This window comes from Benincasa hispida, chromosome 3 (genome assembly GCF_009727055.1).
Source record: "Benincasa hispida cultivar B227 chromosome 3, ASM972705v1, whole genome shotgun sequence".
In the NCBI taxonomy this organism is placed as follows: Eukaryota; Viridiplantae; Streptophyta; class Magnoliopsida; order Cucurbitales; family Cucurbitaceae; genus Benincasa; species Benincasa hispida.
This window is the reverse complement of record NC_052351.1, coordinates 38,160,890-38,188,128: the sequence shown is the minus strand read 5'-3', so window position 1 is coordinate 38,188,128 and position 27,239 is coordinate 38,160,890. Positions and strand designations below refer to the sequence as shown.

At 31.9% G+C, this 27,239-nt stretch overlaps 2 protein-coding genes, 1 long non-coding RNA gene and 4 other non-coding genes across 7 annotated transcripts; 6 read left to right on the top strand and 1 right to left on the bottom strand.

The window, feature by feature from the left end:
• Positions 1-328: 328 nt before the first annotated feature.
• On the bottom strand, positions 329-6,829 carry LOC120074363 (sorting nexin 1). The gene is made up of 10 exons (XM_039027459.1): positions 6,446-6,829; positions 4,967-5,102; positions 3,843-3,976; positions 3,408-3,482; positions 2,279-2,438; positions 2,024-2,157; positions 1,709-1,777; positions 1,223-1,302; positions 996-1,056; positions 329-912 (listed from the first exon to the last, which is right to left on the bottom strand). Exons 1-10 carry the CDS (start codon positions 6,587-6,589, stop codon positions 703-705), a joined length of 1,203 nt encoding a protein of 400 aa, XP_038883387.1. The 5' UTR covers positions 6,590-6,829; the 3' UTR covers positions 329-702.
• Positions 6,830-17,695: 10,866 nt separating this feature from the next.
• On the top strand, positions 17,696-19,953 carry LOC120074225. The gene is made up of 2 exons (XR_005480924.1): positions 17,696-19,548; positions 19,646-19,953. It is a non-coding gene; the product is annotated as an uncharacterized LOC120074225 (long non-coding RNA).
• On the top strand, positions 18,201-18,296 carry LOC120074818. Its single transcript, XR_005481099.1, has one exon. It is a non-coding gene; the product is annotated as a small nucleolar RNA Z266 (small nucleolar RNA).
• LOC120074819 lies at positions 18,714-18,785 on the top strand. The gene has a single exon (XR_005481100.1). It is a non-coding gene; the product is annotated as a small nucleolar RNA Z267 (small nucleolar RNA).
• On the top strand, positions 19,039-19,123 carry LOC120074820. The gene has a single exon (XR_005481101.1). It is a non-coding gene; the product is annotated as a small nucleolar RNA R44/J54/Z268 family (small nucleolar RNA).
• On the top strand, positions 19,146-19,222 carry LOC120074834. Its single transcript, XR_005481113.1, has one exon. It is a non-coding gene; the product is annotated as a small nucleolar RNA snoR122 (small nucleolar RNA).
• A 4,604-nt stretch (positions 19,954-24,557) lies between the features above and the next one.
• Positions 24,558-26,533, top strand: LOC120074444 (NAC domain-containing protein 90-like). The gene is made up of 3 exons (XM_039027566.1): positions 24,558-24,847; positions 24,946-25,244; positions 25,911-26,533. The coding sequence occupies exons 1-3, from the start codon at positions 24,676-24,678 to the stop codon at positions 26,220-26,222; spliced, it is 783 nt and encodes a 260-aa protein (XP_038883494.1). The 5' UTR covers positions 24,558-24,675; the 3' UTR covers positions 26,223-26,533.
• The last annotated feature ends 706 nt before the right edge of the window (positions 26,534-27,239 follow it).

The following is a 27,239-nucleotide window of genomic DNA, read 5'->3' as shown; positions in this document are numbered from 1 at the left end:
TATTCTTATATATATATTTATAATAATTCAAATAAATTATAGTTTCAAATATATTTCCTATAAAAACTATTCTTATATATATTTCTAATAATTCAAATAAATTATAGTTTCAAATATATCTCGTACATGTGTTGTGATATTACAGTGACTTACGCTAAAAGTTTATGACAACATCTAATCGCACTACTTAAAACAAATTTATTTTAATAAATTTACAGATTTCACATATACTGTGTATTCATTTTTTAGTATAAACGGAGATCAAACTCTCAACCTCTAAGGAGGAAGAACATGTCAAATTACCATTGTAAGAAAAAAGGTCCCAATATGAAAAAGAAAATAAAGAAAAGAATTAGCTATTTTGTCCACCATTATCTCGTCGAGCACATCTACAGACCAAAAAACCAACCCCCCATAAAGGTCACTTCATCCTTTCAAGTATCATAGAATACTGAACTATTTAAGTAAAGGGAAACTGCTGAGTGAACCCAACACAGTATGAAGAATGATAGCAAGTGAAGTGTGATGGAATTTGATCTGCTAAAGATGTCTAAGACTACAACGCCATATTTGAATCTGTACAGAAGATGGAAAAGCAGAAAACAAAACCAATACAGGTGTTGCTTTCGTTACTACAATCTCTGCATCTGCTGTTCAAGATGACTACCAAAGCATGTCTTTGTGGTAGCAGGACGTAATTGTTCATGAAACTGAGAGAGCCTCGAGCTTGGGAAGGAGACTTCTCCATGCATCGGCGACCCCATTTGCCAAACGGGCCTGTCCTTTTGCAAATTCATGGAAAGCGAGCCCCATGTCTAATGTTTTCTGTTCCTGGAATCTTATGGTCTCTTGATTCATTAGTGCCACTATTGTCTCAAATCTTTTGGTCGCTTCCTCACTCGCTGCCTTCAACTGTACAGCCAAACTAATTCTATTTAGAACAAGATTTTGTCTTCTGAGAAGTAACCAAATTATGTTCATTGAAGTTCACATACCTCTTTGTACTCCACCTCAGCCTCAGCTGCTTTATCGGATCTCATTAGCATGAGTTTGTCTCTGCAGACCATTGAACTTATACGCTAAATTTCTTGGTATGATAAGCAGATAGAACTCAATAGAATGAATTTTAGAGGTAACTAAACACAGGACACTGTGCTAGCCTGTTATTACAACGACATAAATGAAAACAGATGAAAATAGAGATAAGTTATTGGATGCATACAGATTTATCTCTTTCAGCTTTGTTGTTTCGGCAAGTTCACATTGCTGCCTGAAGGCATTGGCTCTCTCGGCTATGGTGGCCTGTTTCAAACAAAAGAAAACAAATCTTACTAAGGACATATACCAAACGAACACAAACTTATTTTAATTAATTCAAATGCAAATGCATCGACCAAGATGACAATGAGGTATATATACTCCAAGACAAATCATTTCAGCCCCTGTATGAAAAATAAATATAAATTTTGAACCCCAACTTGTACCAACATCGTGGGAACATTATACCGATACTTATGGTAACCAAGCCCAACTAAACTTTTAAGAGTCCAGTACAAGGATTCAGAAAGTAATGCCACAAATTTGAAAGTTAGATGAGTCAATTTCAAAATCAACTCAAATGGGGAGGGAGGGAAATTTTAAAACTCAAGGACATACAATCTATATAATAGATCATGTTCAAGTAAGGTCGTGAGAGGGAGGAAATTACCTTAATAGATTGCACGGTACGAACATAATCTTTCAAAGGTTCCTCAAAATTCATCAGAAGTTGGTGAGCCTGCAGATATACATCAATGTAAAAGTAATGTAAATATAATAAACTCCTCTAAGCCATAATTCAAATTTCCATAAAGTGAATTTAAAGTGGGTTGATAACTTCAAAATCACTTTTCTGGGAAACGAGCTTGCAAGGATCCCTCAAAATAACGTTTTCAAGTGAGGTTTGTTTGTTACTAAACGTGGTACATTTTAGAAGAAACACTTTTGGTCATCAAGAAGGTATGCGAACACACTCTAAATATACCTCCTTTTGCAACTTAATTGACAACATCTCTGATTTGGCTCCCAGTTCTGAGAACCCCTTGCCAACAGCATTTTCTTCACAAGCACCAAGAAGCTTGGCAGCCTTTCCAAAATCCGATAACGCCTGTCCCAACTCTAGTGCACAAGCAGATACAATCAAACATTATTCATTTGTTTTCTAATGAAATAAAATGGTAATGAAAACATAAATTACAAATGTCAGCCAAATTAAGCGATCATGAAGATTTCCATATACCTCTATGCCTTTTCACAAGTCGATATGCATGCTTCTGGGCTTCAGTTAAGTGGTTTTCAAGCTCAAATATGTAGTGTTTTAGCTTTTCATATTCAGGATTTGACTCTTCCACCGGCTTTTCTTTTCCAAGAACAATGTCACTCACTTTAGATTGTACGTCCTGTTAATAACCATTTTTTTGGGTGGGAGGACAAACAGTATGATTGAATCATATGAGGTTCACAAAAACGAGTGGAAAATAAAACCTCCCAGCTAGTAAAAGGAATTACATAAATCTCTCTAACAAGATAATAGCAGAGTAGACATCATACCAGTTGAAGTTTTTTAATTAAGTATTCACGACAGCATAATATATTGAGAAGATACCTCTAGGCTTCCTCTTGACAAACTTTAAAAACAACATTTTATATGACTGCTATCAAGGAGAAACTAAAACATGCAAACAACTTCATTTTGTTCTTAACGGGATGGTCAGAGGCCATCTAGAATACAAATTCCGCAAAATCAGCCAGATCAAACCAGATAGGCTTGAAGGTCTGAAAAAAGCCCGCTCCAACATCTTCAATAGAAAGAGCATATGAATATTATTTCTTACGGAACTTTCATTTATCATCTTAGCATCTGAATGAGACCAACTTGCATCAAGTAGAGCTAACCTAATTCAGAAAATCAAAAAACAAAAAGTGCCCAAGAATAATTCTTTTACGAAGAAGTGACCCATCAGAAGATTTAACACTGATCAGCGGCAGCAAAAAAAAAAAAAAGTGTTCATAAAAAGAAGAGGAAAAGAAACAGATAGATATTCATGCTATCAAAGGAAAGAATTAGGTGCAAACCAAAGACAAAAATTTAGAATCTTTCTATTTTCTTTCTCCTCTACAAGAGAGCTTTTAAGCAATCTCCATTTTTTAACATGCATCTGCAGGACATTTATCTTAACTTAATAGCAGTCGTTGCTGCTATACTCACCTTATTGATAGATATGAATTGTTCGTATCTCTAAAGTCTGGCACTAGGCAGTACTTCCCTTTCAAATTGAAATAAAATTTCTTTCTCGTTAAAACATACAGGCACTAACAATCAAATCTTGCATTGTGTATTATTCCTCCACCCCAACCACTCATCTTACCTTGAATATTTGCATTAAATCAGCTGGCTTTTTCTTGAAAATTCCAGAATCATGAGATCTCAACCTCTCCATGGTCTGCTCATAAGATAACATATGTGTGTCAGTTTAATGGAACTTCTTACTTTATTATAAGAAGATGGGCTGTATAACATTGATATGTGTTAGGTATCCAAACATAGAAATATAGGAAACCAGAAACTACAATAAAAACATGTAACTTGAGGTACTTGCACCCTCCCTCTTGAGACCTCTCTTGAGCCCTAATTCATCCACCAAATGCTAACTCCCTCCTTCCTCACGCTATTTATAACCAAACTCCATAACCACATATCCTTCTTATATCCCTAATTAGATTCCTAACATTTAACAATATGGTGGACAGAGAAAAGAATAAAAGGATGTACTATATAACAAAGAGAAGTCCATGAACATCACCTCTTCTTCCGCCTGCAAGAAGGTTCTCAAGTCCTCACTCTTCTGAAGCTCGTGATGTGAAGCTATCCGATTTACAAATATATCCAAAGCTTGACGCCTCATTTCTATAAATTCAGCACTAAAACGAAATTTCTCTGCAACACAAAAACTAAACTTATTCCAAATATTAATTTTACATGTTTAACCGCATCAAATCTAGCTCATTTTTCTCATCACTTTAGATGACCTCACAATGAAAGAAAAAAAAAAATTAAACTATCGATTCCAAATCTAGATCTAATATTTTCTCTGAATGCAAAAAGACGTGATCAAATGTAACACGACTCAAGAAAATGGGTAGTTGATATCTGAACACGCTGGTCAAACATTTCTGGAACATATTGTGAGAGTACTATTAAAGATATACGGGGAGTATTGGTAGGATATTGGGAAGAGCATAGTGGTAATTAGCACCTAACATTAATTGTTTATATTCTTAATCCAAACATCTTAAATAACCTGCCACTTGTCAGCTTTTCTATAAATCTTTTACTTTCTATCTGCAAAACATCTCTATATGTGTTTGGAAATGACTGCTGAGTAATATGAGCCAACCAAAAAAAGCAAGGCTTAGATTACCAGGTCCTGGACATAATGTTACTAGAAATTGAGATGCCCTTGCCTCCCGTTATCTAGTCTCACATTCTTGCTTTCTTACTTACCTCTTGTATTATGTGTTGTTAGCATGTTAAAACAACTAAACGTTGCATCATATATCTGAATTTGTCCTATCTAATTAATTGTCCAACCAAAACACTCTACTTTCTATGCTTCCAAGCATATATAGACCTCGTGCAACTATGAAAACAAGAGAAAAATAAATATTATCAAATGAAAGTTTGGTCATGACATAGACTTGACGTTGATTAATTAGAAAAGCAAGCTGAAAATACTACATTACATAATTTCCAATACTATAACCCATCATCAACAGTAACCCAACACCTAATGAAAGGATATCTTGATGGTTTAACATAATATTAGAATTCTAAGCATTAGCAGTAAAACGAGAAACACAATTATCATTTAGCAAAATAATCCAACCTCAAAAATAATGAAACAAAAGGGACTCATAATCTTCTTACCTACAGCATTCTTCTCTGGAAGAGAAGGAATAAAAATGCCTTTATACTTCTCAAAAAGTCGATCGTGTAACCATACAAAATCATTGTATCGCCGAATGACAATCTTCTCTGGACCTTGGTATTCAGGAAAATTAGTCTGCCAATACAAATTATAATAAATCATCTGCCGGTCAATCATTATAATATACATATTAAAAGGTAAAAATATACTTTGTTCACATGCCAAGGAAAAGCTTTCTTGCAATATGTATTAATCCTAGTAAATCGGTTACCTCAGTGCAAAAATTTATCTGACAAATTCTTCTCTAGAAGAAAGTACAAACAGATAGGATTCTCATATGAGTATGAGGCCACACACATAATATGTCTTTCATAACCTATCGAAAATTACCTGGTATTTTTCCCCTATACCCGAAATCCTTGGCCATTTTTTTTAATATATTGTTTTCTAAACATGTAATACTTGGCAACCTTATTCCAAAATAACAGTTCTTTTGTTGAGGACTGAGGTGGCAAACAAAAAGCCTCTTTTGAAGTAAAGGTTTCATGTTATGAAAGAAAAGTTCTCTTTAAGATACAACTTCAACCTTTCAAATTATTGGCAGATTCCTTCTTCTTTCTCATTCAGCAAGACAATTGTATGCCCCTTAAATTGCAATATGATAGCAAATATGCTCTGTTTTCATGGATTATAATAGGAAAATCATAATAAAACTATTATATTAAAAAAAAAAAAAAAAAAGGTTCAGGAAGCTCACTGCCATTCTCATAAAGAGAAGAAGACCGCAGCAAAATAGTGAGAAAAGTACAAGAGCTCCTTCCATGAGTTAGAAACTTCATCAAACAATAGTCCACATTTAAAACACTTTGAAAACACACAAGTCACAAAACCTTCAGCCATTGCTCCTCATGGCATATAACCCATTCATTCATTTATTTTCCACCATGTACAGAACTTCTGCTTATTTACATCAACTCCTCCTCAGAGCTTCCTATCAGGCCTTAAAATTTCCCCACAAAAGGACATCCCTGCTCAATCTCTTTACAATATCGGGATCGATCATATCTAACATCATCCATCAGTTTCGAAGCCCAAAAGTACGCGTTTAATTAGATGATAACGTTGATATCCAATCTGCATTCTTTTTTTTTCTTTTTGTTATTTCACATTATTATTCCTAAGCACCATGTAAAACTACGGCCGAATCCAAATGAGTCAGTCTCTTCCAGTTTCTTAGTTAAGTACACAATTAGCATTCTTCACTTCACATCACAAACAAAATTCACACAATTATACATAGTTGGCAGCCAATTGAACATGAAGACTGCCAGCAGTTTGATGGCAAGTCAAAAATGTCATCACAAGGGAACATGAGACATGTACTAGATCAATAATTTCCATCAAATGAAGCAAAATAAACAAGCAATCAAACAAGCGGTCAAAGAATCATGGAAAAACAATTCTGAATGCACAAATACCTTAGTGATGACTCGGTATGAGATATAAGCTTGGACCCCATTTCCCAATTTCACAGGATCAGTCACCGAAACTGAAAGATAAGGCTGCGAAGACGGAGATCTAGGGCTAAGTGATGAACCCGGCAAACTTCTCTCCTGCTCCATTAACCCACCAAACAACGCGAATTCCAAAATCTAAAAGGAAAGATGAATGAACACGTCAAATTCCTCGCTGGTAATTGCAGTAACGATCATGGAAGACGTGGGTGATATTCAATCCGGAAGGATGATAGTCCACTTCACGTTTAAGAATCGGATCCGCCTGCCTTACCAATGTTGTTGCCGCTGCTTTCTAGTTTCTTTTGCCATTAATTGAAGCTTCAACGACATAAAAGAAGGGAAATTGCCGAATATCGCACTAGTAATTTAGGCTGGTTTTGACCTTTTTTTTAAGTTTTTGGGAAAATGGTCTAAAATAATGGACGTTTAAAGCAATGAGTTAGTTATTATAGTTCTAGGTTATTATAGTTAGGATAGTTTACGTTTTGGATGTATATTATTTTGGTTTTGGTTATAATAGTATGTGTTTTAGGTGTACACTATTTTAGTTTGAGAAGTAAATAGTAAACACGGTAACAAATAATAAGAAAATGATGAATGTAAAATAGTAAATATTATAGCAAATGTAGATTTTGAAATAGTGTTGATTGCAGCTAATTGGAGGTTTTGAAATAGTTTTTACTGTAGCAAGATGTGGTTATTATATTTTGATGATAACCTCTTCCCCAAATGCCCCCTTAAGTTTTCACGTTAGCACGCTTTTGGAAAACTCTTTTTCTCGGGCCTTTGTGGCCCAGATCATTATCAAGAATTAATTTGAAACGTTAGGAATTCAAATGATGCAATCTTCTGAAAAGGACAAAAATACCCCTGAGTTAAAAATAAACCTTCATCTTCATAGGAACCATTATAGGTTTCACTCAACTTGCTTTCAAATTTAGCTCACCTACACTTTTATTCGCATCCTTAAAACGGATATCTGCATCTTTAAGCCTCGTTTTGTAGAGATATTCTACTATTTCTTGTGTTTAGTTAGATACTTTAGTTTTAATTTACCGTTTGTTGGGGTTTTTATAAGTTGTATGAGATATCTAAGAAGCTAAGTTATTATAGTTTGATGATTTTCCATATTTCATTTTTTTTATGTATCTTGGCTTAATTCGATGATTTTTTGGAGACTTTATCTTATCACGCCTGAAATGCAGTTGAATTTCAGCAAAGATTGAATGAAATTGTACCGAGATTCATTGGATATGTCCCGGGATTTTAGTTGTATTTGTATAAAATCTCGGGGTATATGTGGTCCAAGAATGCCCGAAGATTTTATGCATAATGCAACAAAAACCCTAATCTCATGGCACACCAGTGTATATGTCCCGAGTTCTTCATGAATAAGGCACGATCTCGACCTAACCCCAAGTTTTTATGGAAGGCATTTTTCATAAAAATGCTTCTGTTTTGTTGGTGTTTGTTGTAATTGCTTGTGGTTTGTGGTTTGTGGTTTGTTTGGCATATGACATTGGTAACTAAAATTCACACTTCTGACTATTTCTCAACAAATTTGACTTATTATTATTTAGCAAAAACCATCTCAAATATTAAGAAGAAGTCAACACTTAGGTAGTTGTACATGTTTAGACAAACCGTTTTTAGTCATTTTTTGGATGTTAAGTTAATTTTTAATGAGCCTATATGCAATTATATTCTCTTAAGAGAGGCATGGGATGATAGAGAAGGCATTATTAGCTTTAAGTTGTTGGGGAAGAAGGTCTCTTTTAGTTGTGACAAGTTTGATCTAGTGATAGGGTTGAGGTATAGGCCCAGATGTGCAGTTAAGTTTGAACTAAAGCACAAACACAAATACAGATATAGGATACATATACAATAGGATACGATGATATGTCAATTTCTAGAAAACTAGGATACTGATACGTTGAAACTACATTTTTTTTTCCTTAAACAAAGTCTAGGATATAGGTTGTAAACCCCAAGCTTTATTTTCTCTACTTAAGTATGTTTAGTAGTGTGGTTAGTACGATAAATGGGTTAAAATATGAGTTAATGAAAATCTGTAGGAAAAAGTTGAGGAATAAGAAAAATGTTGAAGGAGGTCCTAAGCTCAATTGTCATATAAGTGTGTAGTAATCACAAGGTTTGTGATTCGAATCTCTTACCCTCAATTGAACTAAAGAAAGGTGTTCTTCTATTTATCTCGGACTTACCTTGCCTATATCCTCTAGCAAAAAGATTATCAACTCTTGCCTTTGATTTCATTATCACACATTTAGATGCATATTTTGTGGGATTGAGAGTGAGAACAAAGAATATTTTAGGGTGTGTTCGCCGCCCCCCAACCTTGTTAGTGGAGTGGGATATGCTATAATAGCACACCCATATTGGTGCTCCAAATATCATAATTGTGTATATAATCATTTATAACATATGATTAATCACCATTTCAAATCTCTATCCGTGTTTACTATCTTTTACAATGTTTACTATTTTCTACACATCCTCTTTTTTCCTCTTTGTTATAATGTTTACTACTTCTCACCCAAAATAAAATTATTTGCATCCAAACACATACTATTATAACTCATAACTAAAATGTTGACATACACCCAAATCACAAACTATTATAGCCTATAGATTATTATAACTATATTATTAACCAACTTAGTGTTCCAATGTCCCCTTAGTGTTTTTCTAGGTCTTATCTTCTAACTATCTATTTTACGCTTATCTTACAACAAAAAGAGTTTTAATACTTACCTCTAATTTCATTGTGACATATTTTAGATGTATGTTTTGTGGGATTTAGAGTAATAATGCACATATTGTTGGGGTTGGTGTCCTAAATCTCGTGGTTCTCGTAGTTTGTAAATTGTATTTGAATTATTTAGTTATTTTATTCAACATTTAGATTGCATTAACTCAATCCAATAAACAAAGATTCGATGTCATTTTACGTAACTTAAACATGTATATGATTGACATACAAGTGGATCATGTTTAAGTAATAACCTAAATGGTTTGTAGTATATAGATAAGGTTGGATGTTTTATCTTGGTAACACTATGAATATGGCTAACTTTGTAATTGTTACAAGAGTTGTAAAATGTTACAAACGAGTTGATCCTAATTGTTTATGTGGAGACATGCGAGTGAAGTTATCCTATACAAAGAGTTTATATAAAACCAGATCGCGAATAATGTGCTGGATTTTATGTCCTAAAAATCGTATTTTATAAATAATAAACTTATTCTGAAATTCAATAAAGTTATTATTGAAGTTTGATTCAATAAAGTTGTCATTGAATTTATGAATTGCTTATTTCGTTTTAGAAATAAATCCAATAAACTAAAAAGATCCATGATTATTATATGAGTACTTGCACTTTATGTGGAGACATAAAAGTGGATTAGGTTCGAGTAAATAGTCAAAATGATCTATAGTATACGAATAAGGTCAGGTGCCTTAGTTTGGTAACACTATCGGATGTGGCCCACTTTGTAGTTGTTACAAGAAGTTGTAAAGTGCTAAAAACGAAGTGATCATGATTCATTTATGTGGTGACATGACGAGTGAGGCGTCCTGTGTAATGAGTTTACATAAGATCGAACCAAGAAATAAGTCACTCTTGCTTTATAAGTTGTTTACTGTTAAGATTGACTATTTCATAGCGATGACCTAGGTAACTTAACCTTAATCCTGAGCTAACTATGAACTCTTGTTTATTCAGGATTATCCTTTAATCTGCATAGGTGAGAGTAGTCCAACATCACTGTTCAATAAGTCTCCCATAGGGTGCAAGATGGAATTCGCTCCTACCTGCTTTCAGGGATAGTAGAGAGGTTGTTCCCTTAAGTGTTGATTTCAGATCTTGAACAAGGGGCCCCACCCTCTCATTGATCCGAGAGGGATTCTGTTTGTTGATTGGATCACAAACAAATTGTTCATTAGAGGAGGATCAGTGAAACTTAAGGAACAAGAGGTAACCTCGGGGGTAAAACAGTCATTTGACCCAGCCGTTATTACATACAACCTGTGAAGGGTTAACTTACTAATCATGGTTATATCAAATGGACACAATATATCTATGGTGAGGGTGTAGTGACCTGGTAGTTAATGAATGGGGTTTATTCCGTATAAAAAGTTTAGCCAATTAATCTCAAATCGTTGGAACCCATGATCTGTACGTCCATTAGGTCTCATACTAGCTAAAAAACAGATTAGCCTTACAATAGCGTGATAAGTTGATTTGAAATAAATTCAAATTAAAGGAATTAGTAATTATATGTGATATAATTACACGTTTAATTTTGGAATTAAACGTAATTGGAGAATCGATTAACATATAAATATGATTTAAATATTAATTTTATGAATGGAGATTCATGGTGATGGATTTGGTGATAAATTAATTTAATATTTGATATTTAATTAATAGAATTGATTAAATTGTGTAATTAATTATTAATTTTAATTTTATTAGAAAAATTAATTGTTTAATTAATTTTTGTAAAATTGATACAATTTCAATTTTAATTGAGGAATTAAAATTGAAAATTGATTTTGATTTTGAAATTGAAATTCAAAATTCAAAATTGGAAATTTGGAAAAGCTCACATAGTGGGATTTTTCCACTCAACTTAAAAGCACCTTAATCACCATAATCCACTAATTCCATCAAGTTAGTGGTGTTTTCATGGGATAAAGACTTCAAAGCATGGGTTGATGGTTTAAAATACAAAAAGGGATTCAGTTGAAGATGACATGCAACTGTTGAATTGCTAGGTTTTTTTTAAAGTTGAAGAAGTTGTTCTTCAACAAGCTGAAAAACCAAAAAACTTCTCCTCCAATTTCTTTGAGTTCAAGCTTGTTTTGAGTCTCACAACTCAATCTAAAGAAAAAAAAACTCCCTAGAGAAATATGGGGGAGCTCTAGTGATGGTCCACGACATCAATTAGAGAAGATTGCAGCTCAAATTCGGTCTAAAGAGGATCTTCAAAGATATGTGTTGAAACCCTCTTAATACCCTATAGACATGTTTGTCAAAATTGAAGAATTATAATGCTTAATGATCTTGTTTTCCTTCTATTGCATGTTTCTATAAACCAACACAATGATGTCTCATCCTCTCACTGGCCCGAGAGGGATTAGTTTATACTTTGATTATAAATTGTTTGTTCATTAGAGAGATCAGTCATACTTAAGGAATTAGATATAATTACAAGAATAAAACGGTAAGTTGACATAATTATAATTATGAGCAATTCGTGAAGGATCGACTTACTATTGATTGGTTATATCTGTGGACACAAAAACATATCTATAGTGCGACGAGTGTAACTGCAGGTCTTTAGTGGAGTGACCTGCAACTAATGAATGTTGATTAATTTAATTAAAAAGTTATTAATTAATCTCGTATTATTGAAGCTTATAATCTGTAGGTCCATTAGGTTCTTTTGTTAACTCACTAAGGATAGAATAAGAATTGAATAATTTATGATTAATTTCAATTGTTCAAATTAAATAAGGAAATTAATTGTATCCATATACGTTATAATATAAAGTTAATTTTTAATGAGATTCAAAATTATACTTTATGTGAAAAATAATATTTGAATAAGATTCAAATAGTAATTATATGAATCGGATTCATATAAAACTATAGGTTAAAATTATCATGTATAGGACTCATATTAATCTATAAGTTACGTGAGAGAATATTATTTGAATATGATTAATTAAATATGTGATATTTAATTTATTGATTTATTAATTATTAATTAATTAATATTAATTACATATATTAAATTTGATTGAATATATATTAAATAATATTAAGTAACTCCTATTGGGAGTTAGTTGGAGATGGAGGAGGGGAGTTATAACTTCCCCTCCAAACCACCTCATCCTCTCTCACATAAAAAAAAAGAAGGAATGAGTTTTTGTTTTAGGGAATGGTTCCTTAAGAGTAGAAAAGTTCTCTTTGCAAGTTTTTTTCTCTCTCTTCTTTCTCATTCAAGAACTCTATCTCCCACAAAAGCCTTCCCTTTCAAATAAAGATCCCATCATTATTCTTGATGTTTATACTGAAAATAGCAAGAAAACTAAGTGGTAGTGTCTCACTGGGAGTTCATGATTGTTCATGTTCTTGGAAGGAATTACGAGAACGAAGGAGAAGTTCGTGACGCGGAGAGAAAATACCTAGAAGAAAGTCTTCAAGTGTAAGATCTTCTCATCCCTGTAAAGAAAGTCTTCAAGGGTAAGATCTTCTCAACCCTGTAAAGAAAGCATGTTGTAATTAAATATGTTTACCATGTATGTGTTTTCTCTGTTTTTCACTGTTTCAAAAATGAATTGCACTAGCACATGCGTTCATGCGCTTCCGCTATAGAATTTAATTCCTTCAATTGATATCAAGGCCAGCTCGTGCCCCTATTTTTCATTTTCAAAATAAAAAAAAATAAAAAAAAAAAGAGAATAGGTGAGTGCTTTTCTACATTATGGATGTGAGTTTGCGAAATATATATTTTCGGGTTTAGCACTATAGATTACTGTCTTTTATTTGAATTGTTCATATAAGGGACCGTTGTTTTTGGACATTTAATTCAACAATCGAGCCTATAAGTCCAATTATAAAGTCTTGGTAAGCATTTCTAAAGGAGAAAACCAATTATGGAGCAAGCAAACAAAGATCAAATGCAGAGGAGCATTATGTGTTGAAGCGCAGCCCACAAGGTTGGCACAGAAAGCATTAGCGCGAGCGTAGCAACACAGGCATGCGCTATGATAAAGGGCTGTAAACTTGCAGGCTCCGAGTCTTACATGAGTATTCTAAAGCGGTTGTGATTGTGGGTTCAAGACCTGACGGGAACAGTTTTCAAGTTTTAATTGTATTTTTTGGAAATTAATGTAATTTTAATTTTTAATTAATTGAATTAATATAATATGAGTATATTAATTCGATTGATTTTTAAGGATGGTATATTAATTCGATTGATTTTTAAGGATGTCAAATTCGATTTACTTCACTGTTTAATTTAATTTAATGCATGTGATGTATGATCAAATGATCATATATTGCATAATGTGTGTCATATAGTTTAAAATCCAACCTTAGGATAAACATATTCATGCATCATATTTAATATAGTGTTATATTTGTCGGGTTGTATGTCCTAAAACTCGTAGTTTGTAGAGTTAAACATTTTCAATTATCAGTAAATATGTTATTCAACATTTCTTCAATAAAGTTGTTATTGAATTTGTAAATTGCACTTGTAAAGACTACATCCAATAAACTAAGATCCATGACTATTATATGAATACTTAAAATTTATGTGGAGACATAAAAGTGGATCAAGTTCGAGTAAATAGTCAAAATGATCTATAGTATACGAATAAGATTGAGTGTCTTATTCTGGTAATACTACTGAATGCAGCCAACTTTGTACTAATTCATTCATATATTGACATAAGGAGTGGGGGCATCCTGTGCAATGAGCTTACATAAGATCGGACTAATAAATAAGTCACTCTTACTTTATAACGTTGTTTACTGCTTAAGACTAACTATTTCGGTTAGATGACCTAGGTAACTCGATCTAAATCCTAAGATAACCATGAAGTCATGTTTATTTTGGGTTATCCTTAGATTTGCATAGGTAAGGGTTGGTTTAACAACGCCGGCTTAATAAGCCTCCTATTTCAAGGGTAAGACCAGGTAGATAAATGGGGACATAGGGTGTAATATGAAATTCACGCCTATCCGATTTAAGGATAGGAGGAAGGTTGTTCTTTTAAGTGCTGAATCCAAGTCTTGAACAATGGGCCGCCCTCTCATTGACCTGAGTGATCCAATTTAGTGATTGGATCACAAATCAATTGTTCATAGAGGATCAGTGGAACTTAAGGAGCAAGACGTAATTTCGGGGGTTAAACAACATTTGACCCAGCCGTTATTACGAACAACATGTGAATGGTTGACTTACTAATTATGGTTAAATCAAGTGGACACAAATATATACGTAGTGAGGAGAGTGCAACTATCGAGCTATAGTGGTGTGACTCGATAGTTAACGAATATTGATTAATTCAGTCTAAAGAGTTTTAGCCAATTAATCTCAAATCGTTGGAGCTCATTTGATTGTAGTTCATAAGGTCCCTCTACTAGCTCGTAAAACATGAACATCTTGAATTAGTAAATTGAGTGAATTTGAAATGATATCAATTTGAAGTGTTCAAATTGAATTTACGGTTTGAATTTGAATAGTTCACATTCAAATTAGGGTTTGTATAATTATATTTAATATAATTAATTAACGTTTAATTTAGTGAAATTAGACCAATTTGGAAAGTATATAATATTTAAATATTGATTTAAATATTAATTACATGAATATGATCTATGTTTAAAATTAGGTGTTTGATTAATACAATATTTGATATTAAATTACTATTTAATTAATTAAAAATCAAAATTAACTTTCATTTTTATTTCAATTTCAGAAATTGAAATATTAGTTTTGATTTTAAATTTTTTTGAATTAATTAAAATTAAAGATTGAAAATGGAAATTGGAATTTTGAACTTGTAGTGAATTTTTCTATTTTTTGGTGAAGTGAGGAGGTATTTCTCCTAAATTAACACACCTTACCCATTAATTCAATGCATTTTGAAGTGGCATGAGCTGGTCTCTTGAGTGCCTGCATGAAAGGGAATGATAAAACTTATTTTGAGATTGAAGAGGAGAGACTGTTGAAAACTAGTTTCTGCATAAATTGTTTTCCCCTCTCTTTAAATCCACACCAATTCCTTCACAAATTCAGTACAATTGTGAGTTCCACCACTCAAATTCAAGGTTGAGAATAGTAGAAAAGATCTATTGGTGGTCCACGACTTCAATTGGAGAAGATTGCAGCTCAAATTCGTATTTGAAGAGGATCTTCAAAGGTATGTGTTGAAACCTTCTTAATACCCTATGAACATGCTTATTTTGATGTCAAAATTAAGGAATTAGAATGTTTAATGATCCCGTTTTCTTCTACTACATGTTTCTTAATCCAACAATTGGTATCAAAGCATCATTTAAGCATTCAATTCGAGTTAATTTTGGCTTTGTGAGTGTTTTTCATAAGTTGTATGAAAATTGTGAACTGATATAGTTTTTATAAGTTTTGGCATTGACTTCTCTTCAATTATGTTGTAATTCTTGTAATTGGCTCTTGATTGATGGGTCTTAATGTGTGATTAAGTGTCTGTAATTCGATTGGAGTCACTAAAGTTGCAATTAGGTTGTAATTTAAGAAAGAAGTGAAGAAGGTCGAGCAACAAAAATTGTTTTTTCAGTCATTGCCCCATACTCGATGCACGATGATATACTTGATGCTCATGCTCGATGACATACTTGATGCACGATGATATTTGCACGATGGCATACTCGATGTACAATACCATACTCAATATTCAATGGCATACTTGATGCTCATACTTGATGGCATACTCTATGCTTGATCTGTCTCTTATACACATCTAGATGTGTATAAGAGACAGATTTTATAGCTTGCAGTGTCGTCGTCCTAATGGGCTAAGTGGCAAGACCCCAATATATAACTCTCCACGTCTAACTAATATAAGTGGTCTCAACCAAATATTTGATACAACACCCCATTCTTTAAACACATTTTTATTTGGTTGCCAATTATTAATACTTTCTTATACCATCCCGATACCAAATGTTTTACAAAATCATCTTCACTCCAAAATGCTCTATTTGGTGTTTCTCCATCAAATGCCTCATTGGTCTTAAATCCATGTCCATTTAATATAATAAACTTGATCATTGCCGATGATAAAATACCTGTAGTGATAAGTTCATCACTAGCATTGTAGATTCTGACTTTTAAAGAGTTACGATGTCTTGTCATGTTTAGTTCATTTACTTAATACAAGATGATTAGTGGAATTTAGTTGGTATTTCATGTCATGAAAAACCAAGTTCCTCGTTTTATTGTCAATGTAGTTATGAATTTTTATTTCTACCTCATGCATCTAAAGAAAGAACGTGAGAAAAATATTATAAAAGAAGAGAGATAGAAATGAGAGTTAAAAATACCATGAGACCTAAATAGAAACGAAAAGGGTGGAAGTTAAAAGTACTGCTAATTATAAATAACTCTATAATAAAATCTCCATTATTGCACACTTTGTTTCAGACTTTGAAAACTCAACGTCAAACCATAACTAAAATCAAGAGAGAGAGTTAAGATACATTCTTTCCGCTTTGGAAACCAATATCGAGTGTTTGTCTCATTTGTGCTAGACCAATTATCCCTCAACACATAAATTATAACGAACATGATACCAAATATACACATATATGATATCAACTTTTGTATCTTTTAATGCATGCTAACAACAAATAACAAAGACAACTTTCCAACAAATCAAATCCCTCCATCATGCAATGCTAAATCATGATTTCTAATATGGAGTAAGCATATGTCCACTCCAACATGCTCATTCTTTAATTCAATACACGAGCTTAGATTATGCAACAATATTTTTATTCAAACTAAGAATAATACTTGGCATCAGAACCATTACTATGAATATATAACCCAAAAAAAAAAAAAAAATCAACTATAACTCTCCAGGTCTAACATGTTAATAAAATTACTTTAAATCTATATTGAATAAATTAACCCTATGATTAATCATGTCAAATTGACAAGAATATTTAACATACCGGATTCTATTAAGAGATTGATGATGATTTCAAGATGATGGTAGCTTCAAGATGACTATCGTCTTCCTCAACCAAAACTCCGAATGTCGATCTATTCCTAGATGGGATGTTGGGTATACAATTTTGTCTAAATCATATATCGAGTCCACGATTCCTTTAATATACTGGGTCTACGATTCTTTAACCCTATTTTCGTCATTATTTTGCACTAAACTCTATTTTTATCATTATTTATTAAATGACATTATTTTAAAGATATCTCTATTTTTCGGTATCTTATCATTATTTTGAAAAATGTCAAATACTCTCCTTGTATTGATATTGAACTATGAGAAGGCCCAAAAATGGGTTAGCAAGGCCCATTAATATTGTTCATGATCATAGGCCCAATAAAGAGAGGCGCGACTTTTTAACAGCTATAAAACCGGCTCCCATCTACTTGCATGACACATTTCTAGGGTTTCTCTGTTTCGCACAGCCCTCATTTCTACTTCATCTGCTAGGGTTTGTTCTTCGTTGTTATATTTTCATTCTGCATTTGTCTTTGCTGCGTTTTCATGGAGAATTTCTTTGCGCGGCCCTTAAGATCGCCTTCCTCGGTGTGAAATGGAAGCGTTTCGAGTCATAGCTGCGCTACAGCGAATACTCTTTTCGGAGAATTCCGTTAGGGTTTTCCTTCTGGATTTCTCTCCGTTTCCCACTTGACTTTGTTCCTGAGGCATTTGTTCTCCGCCTTTGGATCTCCTACTACTAGTTATCTGAAACTCCAACGACTGGCTTTTCTGCTCTTTCGTTGGTTTACTTTCAGGTACTTTGAGTTTCAGATCCGAATGGATGTTGTCTATGTCTCACTCTACGGTGGGTTACATTTCGTATTCCTTTTTTGTGATATTTGTACTTTGGTTTGTTCTTGTTATCGTTGTTTTCTGTTTCAAGCTTCTGACAATATGAATATTAATTCATGGTAAGGATGATGATTCAATTAGATGTGTGAAAGGATTAGTCCTTCCTGAACTCATCCTTTTGAGGCATTTTCAATTGTCTGACTTGCTGGAGTTTTAACACTATTTAGTTCGTTATTTTAACCTCTTATGCAATGATTTTTCAATTGAAATGGTTAGCGTTCATGATTTTATGTGGACGTTGAAAAGAGCGAGCTACCAAATGTCTTGGAACGAGTTGTGTTAGACAATTTTTCCAAGGCTCATTCTAGGTTAGATTATTTGAATTGTTACGGTTCATCTAGGGAAAGTCATAATCATCAAATTATTCATCTAGGTTATAATGGTTAGGATGAACTCTCCGTCTGTATATTACCAGAAATTCAATTCGGTATGTTTTCATTCATTTTGTTTTGTTTTTTTAATTTGTGACTGCAGATTTTTAAAATTGGATGTCGCAAGTATTTAGTGTTGGCATCACAATCTTTGATAAAAATGATATTCCCATCTTACTTGAAGTAATTACATTGCCTTTTGCCTATGATGGTGTTAAATATACTCTGAGATTAGTTTCTGTGAAAAGAATTCACTCTGAGGCGCATGAAGGGTCCATTTGTTCTTTGTTGTTTGCACAAGTATGAGTTTTTTGTTCTGTTTTTAATGGTTATGCCTAAATGGCCCGTTGGGACAAAAGTGTTTTTTAAAAATTTCATTTTTATTTAAACACTTTCTATAGAATTTATTAAAATCATTTCAAAACGTGTTTCAAACACACCTTAACTTACTTGCACCTTATGTTTCGATTCGTTTTTCTTTAATTAAAAACAATTTCATTATATGAAAAGATTTTTAGTATTGTGCAAGTGATGATAAAATAGACAGGGACATCAGCACTCTGTAAGAGGATGATGATTTGTCGATGGGAATCTCTCTGATGCACTTAATTTATTATTTATTTTATTTGGCCAATGATGCATTTTATGCACGTATTATCAGATAAAAAGATGATGATATTGATTATTGTCACTACCTCTGAGGCCAAAGCTTCTTTCCCATTTTCATCCTATTGTTTGATTTGTACGTGAAAATATGTTTGATGATGGATACAAAATCGATTTTGGAAATGCCTCTATTTTTTATTAGAAAATGTCATGACAACATTTAAAATATGAATAAAAATAAGTCTCGTGACCTCAATTTTGTTAGAATTTTTTCATATTAGATTGATGATATGAAATAGGTATCGCTTCTATTTTTTGGGAATTCAAATATGAAGTTAATGGAGCCTGATGATTGTTTAAAAGAACGGAGATTCGAATAGTGCTCTTGTAGAAGCCTTGCCTTTAAGTTGGGCTCCAACAGCATTGTATGTGACAAATCAACAAAACTTCAAATGAAGGCTTTTAACAGATGGGTTTTGTTCTTTTGAATTGCACATCATCATTTGCCTGTTTTCTATGCAGTCTGAAGTCTCGAGCATGGAGTGGCATATGAAGTTCTGGTTATATTTTAATCTAATTCAAGTAAAGCTACTCGATTTCAAATGAGACTCTTGTTGATCTTCTTTGTGTTTGATTTTGAATGACTGTCCAAGAGTTGTACTTTAGGTCATTTTGCCTCTGGTATTCCTTTTGCCTTTCTTTGGATGTAATTAATGTTGATCTTTGTACATTGGTTGTCTCCTTAGTTTTGTTTCAAGGGAAAGTGCTTAGGTGCATTTGCATTCTATGGCATTCATATTATCTAAACATAATCTGGTGGGGTTAATTCATCTAACATGCTTCTTTAATTTTCCCCCCCTCTTTTGTGCGGTGAAAATTAGGCATTAAAATGGGTGCAAAATAATTTGGGTGAAATGGAATATTTATTTGAAAAGTTGTTATTGAAATGATAATAAAGCACTCAAGTATGGTATAATATCAAAATATCACAATTTGATAGACATATACGACATATTCTAATATTTTGTAATATTTGTAAATATTTTTTAATAGTTTTAGTCTTTAAACTAGTTTATCTAAAATTTGTTATCAGTAAATTTTTAGATAGGATCTTATACTTTCTTAAAAAAGATACTTGATCCCAATAATTTGAGTTCCAACCGAGGTACTATCTTAAGGCTTGAGAATTTACGTGATTCAACTCCTATATTATAGTGACCTTTCAATTTTTTACATCCTCTCCATTTTTAATTGTTTTTACATTTTTTCAAATGTGTTTTCTCTCTCTCTTCGTGAACATGAAGTATTTTAGGATTTCAATACTATTTTAGACTTTGTTATTTACATTTATATTTCTATGTTATTTATAAATGAAAAACAATTTACATATACATATACATATACATGTGTACATACCATACATATGTGTGTATATATATATAGAAATTGACGACTTGTCATCTTATTGGATTTTCTCGTGTCAACTAATTGTTAAGAATTCGTTAGAGAATAAAAATTTACGAAAATTGTGATGTTCAGAAATTTTAGGTTTTAAAAATTGGAAAAAAGTATTGAAAAGAGAGAAAATTCAACAACACTAATCAATTGTTTAAAATCTCAACAAAATAGATTTTCAGACCATGCTTGATAGAACAAATTGAAATGGATTGCTTGAATAATTTTCTTCTTTAGGGTTGACTAATTTTGTGAAAGCATAATTGAAAGTCGTTCTAAAGTATAGTTGAAAATTATGTGGGTTATTTGGTTGATAATTAAGGTTTCGTTTGGGTCTATAACATCCACATTTTTTAGCATCTTTCTTAAGTATAATAATTGAATTTTTAAATTTTTAGTCAAATGTAGATGCTAAACAATTTTTTGAAAGCAATTTTTTTAGTTGTCAAACTGTGGTTTGGTTTTTTAAACTATTGGTAAAGAGTAGATAACAGGCTTGATTTTTAAAGACAAAAACAAAAAGCAAAATGATTATTGAATGGGACCTCAGTTAAATTTGTACAATTGTAAAGAATTTGGGTATAAAATTGGTTTGAGACTTTGAGATATTTTAAATCTTTTTATTTTTTTAAATATTTTTTACTTATAATTTTATGTCAATTGACCAAATAGTCGAATAAATTTGATATGTCATTCATTCCGTGTTAGCACATAACATCAAAGTTAGTATTTTGATATGTTAAAATTAAAGTAGAATCAATTTACAAATATGAGAGACTAAAATATATCTTCTAAAATTTTATGGACCAAATAAATATTAACTCTTAACTTCATACTAAAGTATATCTTTCAAAATTTTATAGATGAAATAGGTATTAACTAGGAACTTCAAGACCAAAGATGTGGGTGAGTGGGAAAGAGGGATTTTTCCTACATTAAAATTGACCACTTCAAACATTTTGATATTAGATATGGCAAGTCAATTTTTTTTTTGTTAATTTGCATGTGAATATTAACTCATGGACATGTCTGGTCTCCTTTGAGGTGTGAAGTTAGGTCCTCCTACCTAAGTTTATTAAAAATGAAGTATTTCCTAAAATTTTATGTGTATTTTAAGTATTATGAATAAATTGTAATATAGATGCCTTTGTTTAGTGTCTAAAGGTTCTGTGTCATACTCCTATAACCTATATGTTGTTTATGTGTATCATGATTACACACTAATAATGTTCATATTATCTATCTTTACTTTTTAAATTGTCTATGAGTAAAATTTAGTGGGTTTTGTAGTATATACACATTGATGAGAATTCTAAAAAGTTTGAGAAAAAGTCCATTGAATTTTTAGAGTCTTGTTTGGTAACTATTTTATTTTTGAAAGTTAAACCTATATCATTCACATTTCGTAATTTGCATATTTTTTAAAGTACAATGGTAGAATTCTTGCCAAATTCTGAAAAGACAACTTTTTGAAATTCCAAAAATATTTACACTATAGCAAAAAATTTCAAAAAGTGTTTGTATTTCTGGAAATTCTTTTTGCTACAAAGTGTAAATATTTTTTAAAATTTTCTTATATTTAAAAAGATCCCTTTTAGATTCATCAAATTATTTGCTAGACAATTTGGATTCTACTTTTTAAAAATTATTTTTAGAATTTTGGATTATTTGATCAAAACACGTACATCATTTTAAATTTTCAAATACATAATTATACTAAATGATTATAAAGTATTCATGCTATAATCTCAACTCATTTTTGCAAAATGAAAATAATAAAAAATGGTATAATATTAAAAAGTTTAAATATTAGTAAATCAATTAATAATATTTTATAGTGATGCAACTAGTTTTATGTCTCACAAATATAATATGAAGCATATTTAAAACAATGGTTTTAAATTGAGAAATAAAATAAATATATTTCAGATTTGAGGAATGCTGGACAACAAAATGGGTTCTGGAATAATTGTAATGAGGAAATACCTTGTTTACAACAAAATCTTCCTGTGCAGGAAAGAATTTCAATAGGAAAGTCAGAAATAACATTACCAAAATGTTAATAAGTGCTTTGTAAGAAGCTTACATCAATTTCCCAAATGTGGATTTCAACAACATTGAATTTGAATTTGATGGTTCTTCTCGAGATGGAAGAAATTTATCGGAAACAAAGGTCTGAAAAAGATTGTCTTCGCCTTCGTTGAGAGACCAAAACACCAAATGGTTCCACAAGAAAGTCGCCATGAGAAAAGCAAAAAATGAGATCAAACAGATTTTTACAAATAATGGTTAATGGATTCCATGACCTGTTCTTCTAGCATTGTTGGGACGTGGTATGCCTAATTACTATAAATGTTTGCCTTAATAACCTTAATAACAACGCATGTATCCAAGGTTGGAATAAAACCAACATTGTCTTAATCCCTAAAATCAGGAATCCAAGAACAATGGGGTACTTTAGACCAATAAGTTTATGATAAGGTTGTTTCAAAAAACGAACAAGCAGCTTTCATTCTAGAGCGACCACAGACAACATAATCATTGGTCATCAATATCTTCACCTTATAAAAAAATAGGAAATCAGGGAAGAATGAGCTTGCAACGGTCAAAATAGATATTAGCAAAGCATATGACATAGTAGATTGACCCTTCCTAAAAGATATCATGAGACAATTGGATTTTGAATCTTCTTTCATCCTCAATGGATAATTCTAATTATGAATTGCATTACTTTCGTTAATTTTTCTATTCTAATAAATGAGAATCCTAAATGATCTATTGCCCCAAGTAGAGGCCTGAGGCAAGGAGATCCTTGATCTCTATATCTATTTTTATCAATAATTAAAGGACTTTCTTCTCTTTTACGAGAAGCAAACAACAAAGGTGATCAATTATTCACCGATTTTAATTGTTTGTAGGTCCATTTTCAGAACTCTTCCATGTATCATATATCATTTCAGTGCTTGAATATACTCGATCGTCCATACTCGATTAGAACTCTCTAGACATTAGAATTCTCCCAACATGGCTCTTCCTTCAAACTGATTACCAGGAATGGAATACATGAAGATTTTCTTGTTTCTGATCTCCTGGATGAAAGGGGTCAATGGCAAGTGGAAAAGTTAAATCACATCTTTCAAAAGGAATATGTTGAAATTGGAATCCCAACCAACAAGAATATCCAAGACAAATGGACTTGGCATTTTGAAAAAAATGGTAAGTACACAGTCCAGAGTGGTTACAAGGCTTATATGAAAGCTAAAATTAGAGAATCCTCATCAAACAACAACAACAAAATGGATCATAGTACTAAGAAAAATCAAGTTCTTTTGTTGGAGAGCAATTCATGATATAATACCAGCAAGCCAATTTCGTGCAACAGCTCTATCAATGAATTTAAATGTTGATCTCCCCTTAGCAAAAATTTTAACCATTTGCAAACGAATCAAATTAGCACCTTCCCATTCTTGCCCAAAGATGATTGTTGAATGAGATTGTTTATAAACTATTAATTTGATCTTTGACGAAATTGTTTGATGATTAAGAAAACAAAAAAACCTTGCAAAGAAATTTGATTCTTTATCATTTAAATTAAAAAAATACTAATTTTAGTAGTTTGAATGTCGAGTGGGACCAAATTTAGCCCAAGTGGCTTTTTAATGAGATGAGTATTTTCTTAAAAAAAAGGTTTAAATTAGAATCCAATTGTTAAATCAAACATGATTTTTTTGTTGAATAATTTGTTTGTAAATTTTTTTTTTCAGATTTTCGACCAAACACGTATATATATATATAATTTCTCCCCCCAACCATACTCCAACTCACATTGCAACAACACAAATTTAAAGAAACCATTTAATACGTTTTAATAGTAAACACTTTCCATCTTTAAGTTGACTTGTTTGACTTATTTTCCCAATTGCCCCATTTTTCTATATTTTTTCTTTGCACGTAATTTGCAATCACCCCCGGCCTTCAAGCATTTTTATTTCGACCCTTTTTAAGAAACTCCCTAAACTTTCCCATTTTCACATTTCATTCCTTTTGCTTAAAATTGAAGAAAAACAAATATATATTATTTTTTTGAGAGAAGAAGAATGGGAGATTATAATTTGCCACCTGGGTTTAGATTTTACCCAACAGAAGAAGAGTTGGTTTCCTTTTATTTGTATCATAAGCTTGAAGGTGGAAGAGAGGCTTTTAATGGAGTTGTGGATCAAATCATACCTGTTTTGGATATTTATCACTTCAATCCTTGGGATCTTCCACGTAAAATTACCTTTTTACCCTCTCATTATCATTTTTCTTTCATCTTATTGTGTTCTAATTCATACATATATATATATTTTATGTTTTTCTTTTGGTAGAATTTGCTGGGGAGGTGTGCAAGAGAGATGAAGAGCAATGGTTTTTCTTCATACCAAGGCAAGAAAGTGAAGCAAGAGGAGGAAGACCAAAGAGAGTGACAACCACTGGCTATTGGAAAGCAACTGGCTCACCAAGCTATGTTTACTCTTCAAACAACCATAAAAGCATTGGAGTTAAAAGGTCTATGGTTTTCTACAATGGAAGAGCTCCCAAGGGAACCAAAACTCAATGGAAAATGAATGAATATAAACTCATTGGTCACCATTTTCCTTCTACTACTACTTTTCCTAATAATAAGGTCTAAATCTCTTAAACCCTAGTTTCCTTTTTTCATACATTTTCTTCTTTACTTAAGTAATTGTAATTTGGGTTTACTAATACTCACCGTGTGTTTGGATTATATTTTCAATTGTTTAATTTATAAAATAAGTCATTTGGAAAGAAATTGAAGTGTTTGACAACTACTCAAAATACCTTTTTAAGTGTATTTTAATCATTTTTTTTCTTAAATCTTGACTGTTAGTTGTTAGAATCATATTATTTATATAAATATTTCTATCTTTCAAAAGATTTATTTATTTTAATATCTATATTTCTAAGAATTTCTAATAGAGTTCATGTAAATGAAACCTTTCGAGACTGTAGTTCATATACTTTTTCAAATACTTATAATTTTATGTCGTTTTAATGTTTGTTTAGTACTAATTATATGATACGTTTTGTTTAATCATGATGCATTAAGCTAATTTTGAGAGTAATGCTTAAATTAGTAATTAACATGACAAATAAATTAATATGTCATGTTATTGTATGATTAATACAACATACTCATGACGCATAAAATAAAGTTTATAGTCTTATTATATAATGTCATACAAGATTATACAAACATAATCATAAGTTTAAACATCAAACATAAATTGAAAGTTCAAGGATCAAACTTAATGTTATTACATGCATGCAGTTGAGCTTGTGTCGAATTTACAAGAAATCAAAGACAGTGAGAGCATTTGATAGACGACCGCCACTGCAACAAATGGAGGCTTCGATTCCAGCTGAGCTACGACCAACTACGTCTCAGCATAACGATATTTGTGATCAGTTTGTAGATGATCAGAAGTTACCCAATCCGTCATTAATGGCGGCTGAGAGACCGAGCTCGTCGGAGTCTTTTTCCTCTGGTGATCACAATGGAGAATCAGCAAACAACAACTTGAAGATGGAAGTTGATAATAATGAGCTTGTGTGGGATTGGAACCATTTGAACTGGCTCTAGCTAGTAGTCTTCAACTTTAAGAAGGATAGAATTGATTAAAAAACAAATATTGCATTTGTTCAAATATCAATTTTATCACAAACTCTTTTATATATTTATGAATTATCAATAGACTCTTTTATTATTAGAGGTATTGACTTGAAGCAGAGTTTAATGGGTTGTTAAGTTACCATATTTGATCTACTTAAAGGATTGTATGGATCTTCAATCTCATATTTATATCTATATGCAACAATATTTAGAGCCATGCGTATATTATTTGATCTACTTAAAGGATTGTACGGATCTTCAATCTAATATTTATATCTATAAGCAACAATATTTAAAGGAATGAAATAGAATTATTTGAGTTTTTCATTTACAAAGCAATTCTCTTCTAAGAAATTGTGACAACTTTTTTTTGAACCAAGATTGTGACTCAAATTTAATTATATGTAATTAATTAAGAAGTTTTAGTAAATGTTTGACCAAAAATTTTAATAAAGTAATTTTAACAATTAAAAACATTCTTTTAACATTTTAAAATAATATAAAGGAATATGAGAAATTTTAAATAATATATAGTAAAAATATTCACTTTGGTATTAATCATCAATAGGATATTCTTGCATCTCCTTTGTGGGATATTTTGTAATTATTAATGGTAAACCGCGAGCTTACATTGAAGCAACTAGAGGCATAAGGCAAGGCGATCTATTGTCTCCCTCCCTTTTTGTTATTGCTATGGACCCCAACCTTGTTGAAGAAGCTCAACAAAAGAGTCTCATTAAGGGTTTCCACATGGGTAATAACTCTATCCATATCTTGCATCTCTTATTTGCTGATGACATTTTGCTTTTTCCTATGGATGATGCTTATCATTTGAAGAACCTCAAGCTTATCATACACATTTGAGCTTGCCTATGGGTTAAAGATCAATTTGAGCAAGTCTATCTTATCTTGCATCAACTCTAATCAGAATTAAGTGGATATTGCTATCTCTATTTGGGATTGTTTTGTTGGAAATGACTTTTGGCT

What these genes read in the sequence shown, in the direction of transcription:
- LOC120074363 (XM_039027459.1), bottom strand. Translation starts at nt 6,589, where the DNA reads ATGGAGCAGGAGAGAAGTTTGCCGGGTTCATCACTTAGCCCTAGATCT. An exon ending in TCCAGAGAAGAATGCTGTAG is followed by an intron (nt 3,977 to 4,966) that starts GTAAGAAGATTA and finishes TTTGTGTTGCAG; the next exon opens with AGAAATTTCGTTTTAGTGCT. An exon ending in CAATTAAGTTGCAAAAGGAG is followed by an intron (nt 1,778 to 2,023) that starts GTATATTTAGAG and finishes GTATATCTGCAG; the next exon opens with GCTCACCAACTTCTGATGAA.
- LOC120074444 (XM_039027566.1), top strand. Translation starts at nt 24,676, where the DNA reads ATGGGAGATTATAATTTGCCACCTGGGTTTAGATTTTACCCAACAGAA. An exon ending in CAATCCTTGGGATCTTCCAC is followed by an intron (nt 24,848 to 24,945) that starts GTAAAATTACCT and finishes TTCTTTTGGTAG; the next exon opens with AATTTGCTGGGGAGGTGTGC. An exon ending in CTACTTTTCCTAATAATAAG is followed by an intron (nt 25,245 to 25,910) that starts GTCTAAATCTCT and finishes ACATGCATGCAG; the next exon opens with TTGAGCTTGTGTCGAATTTA.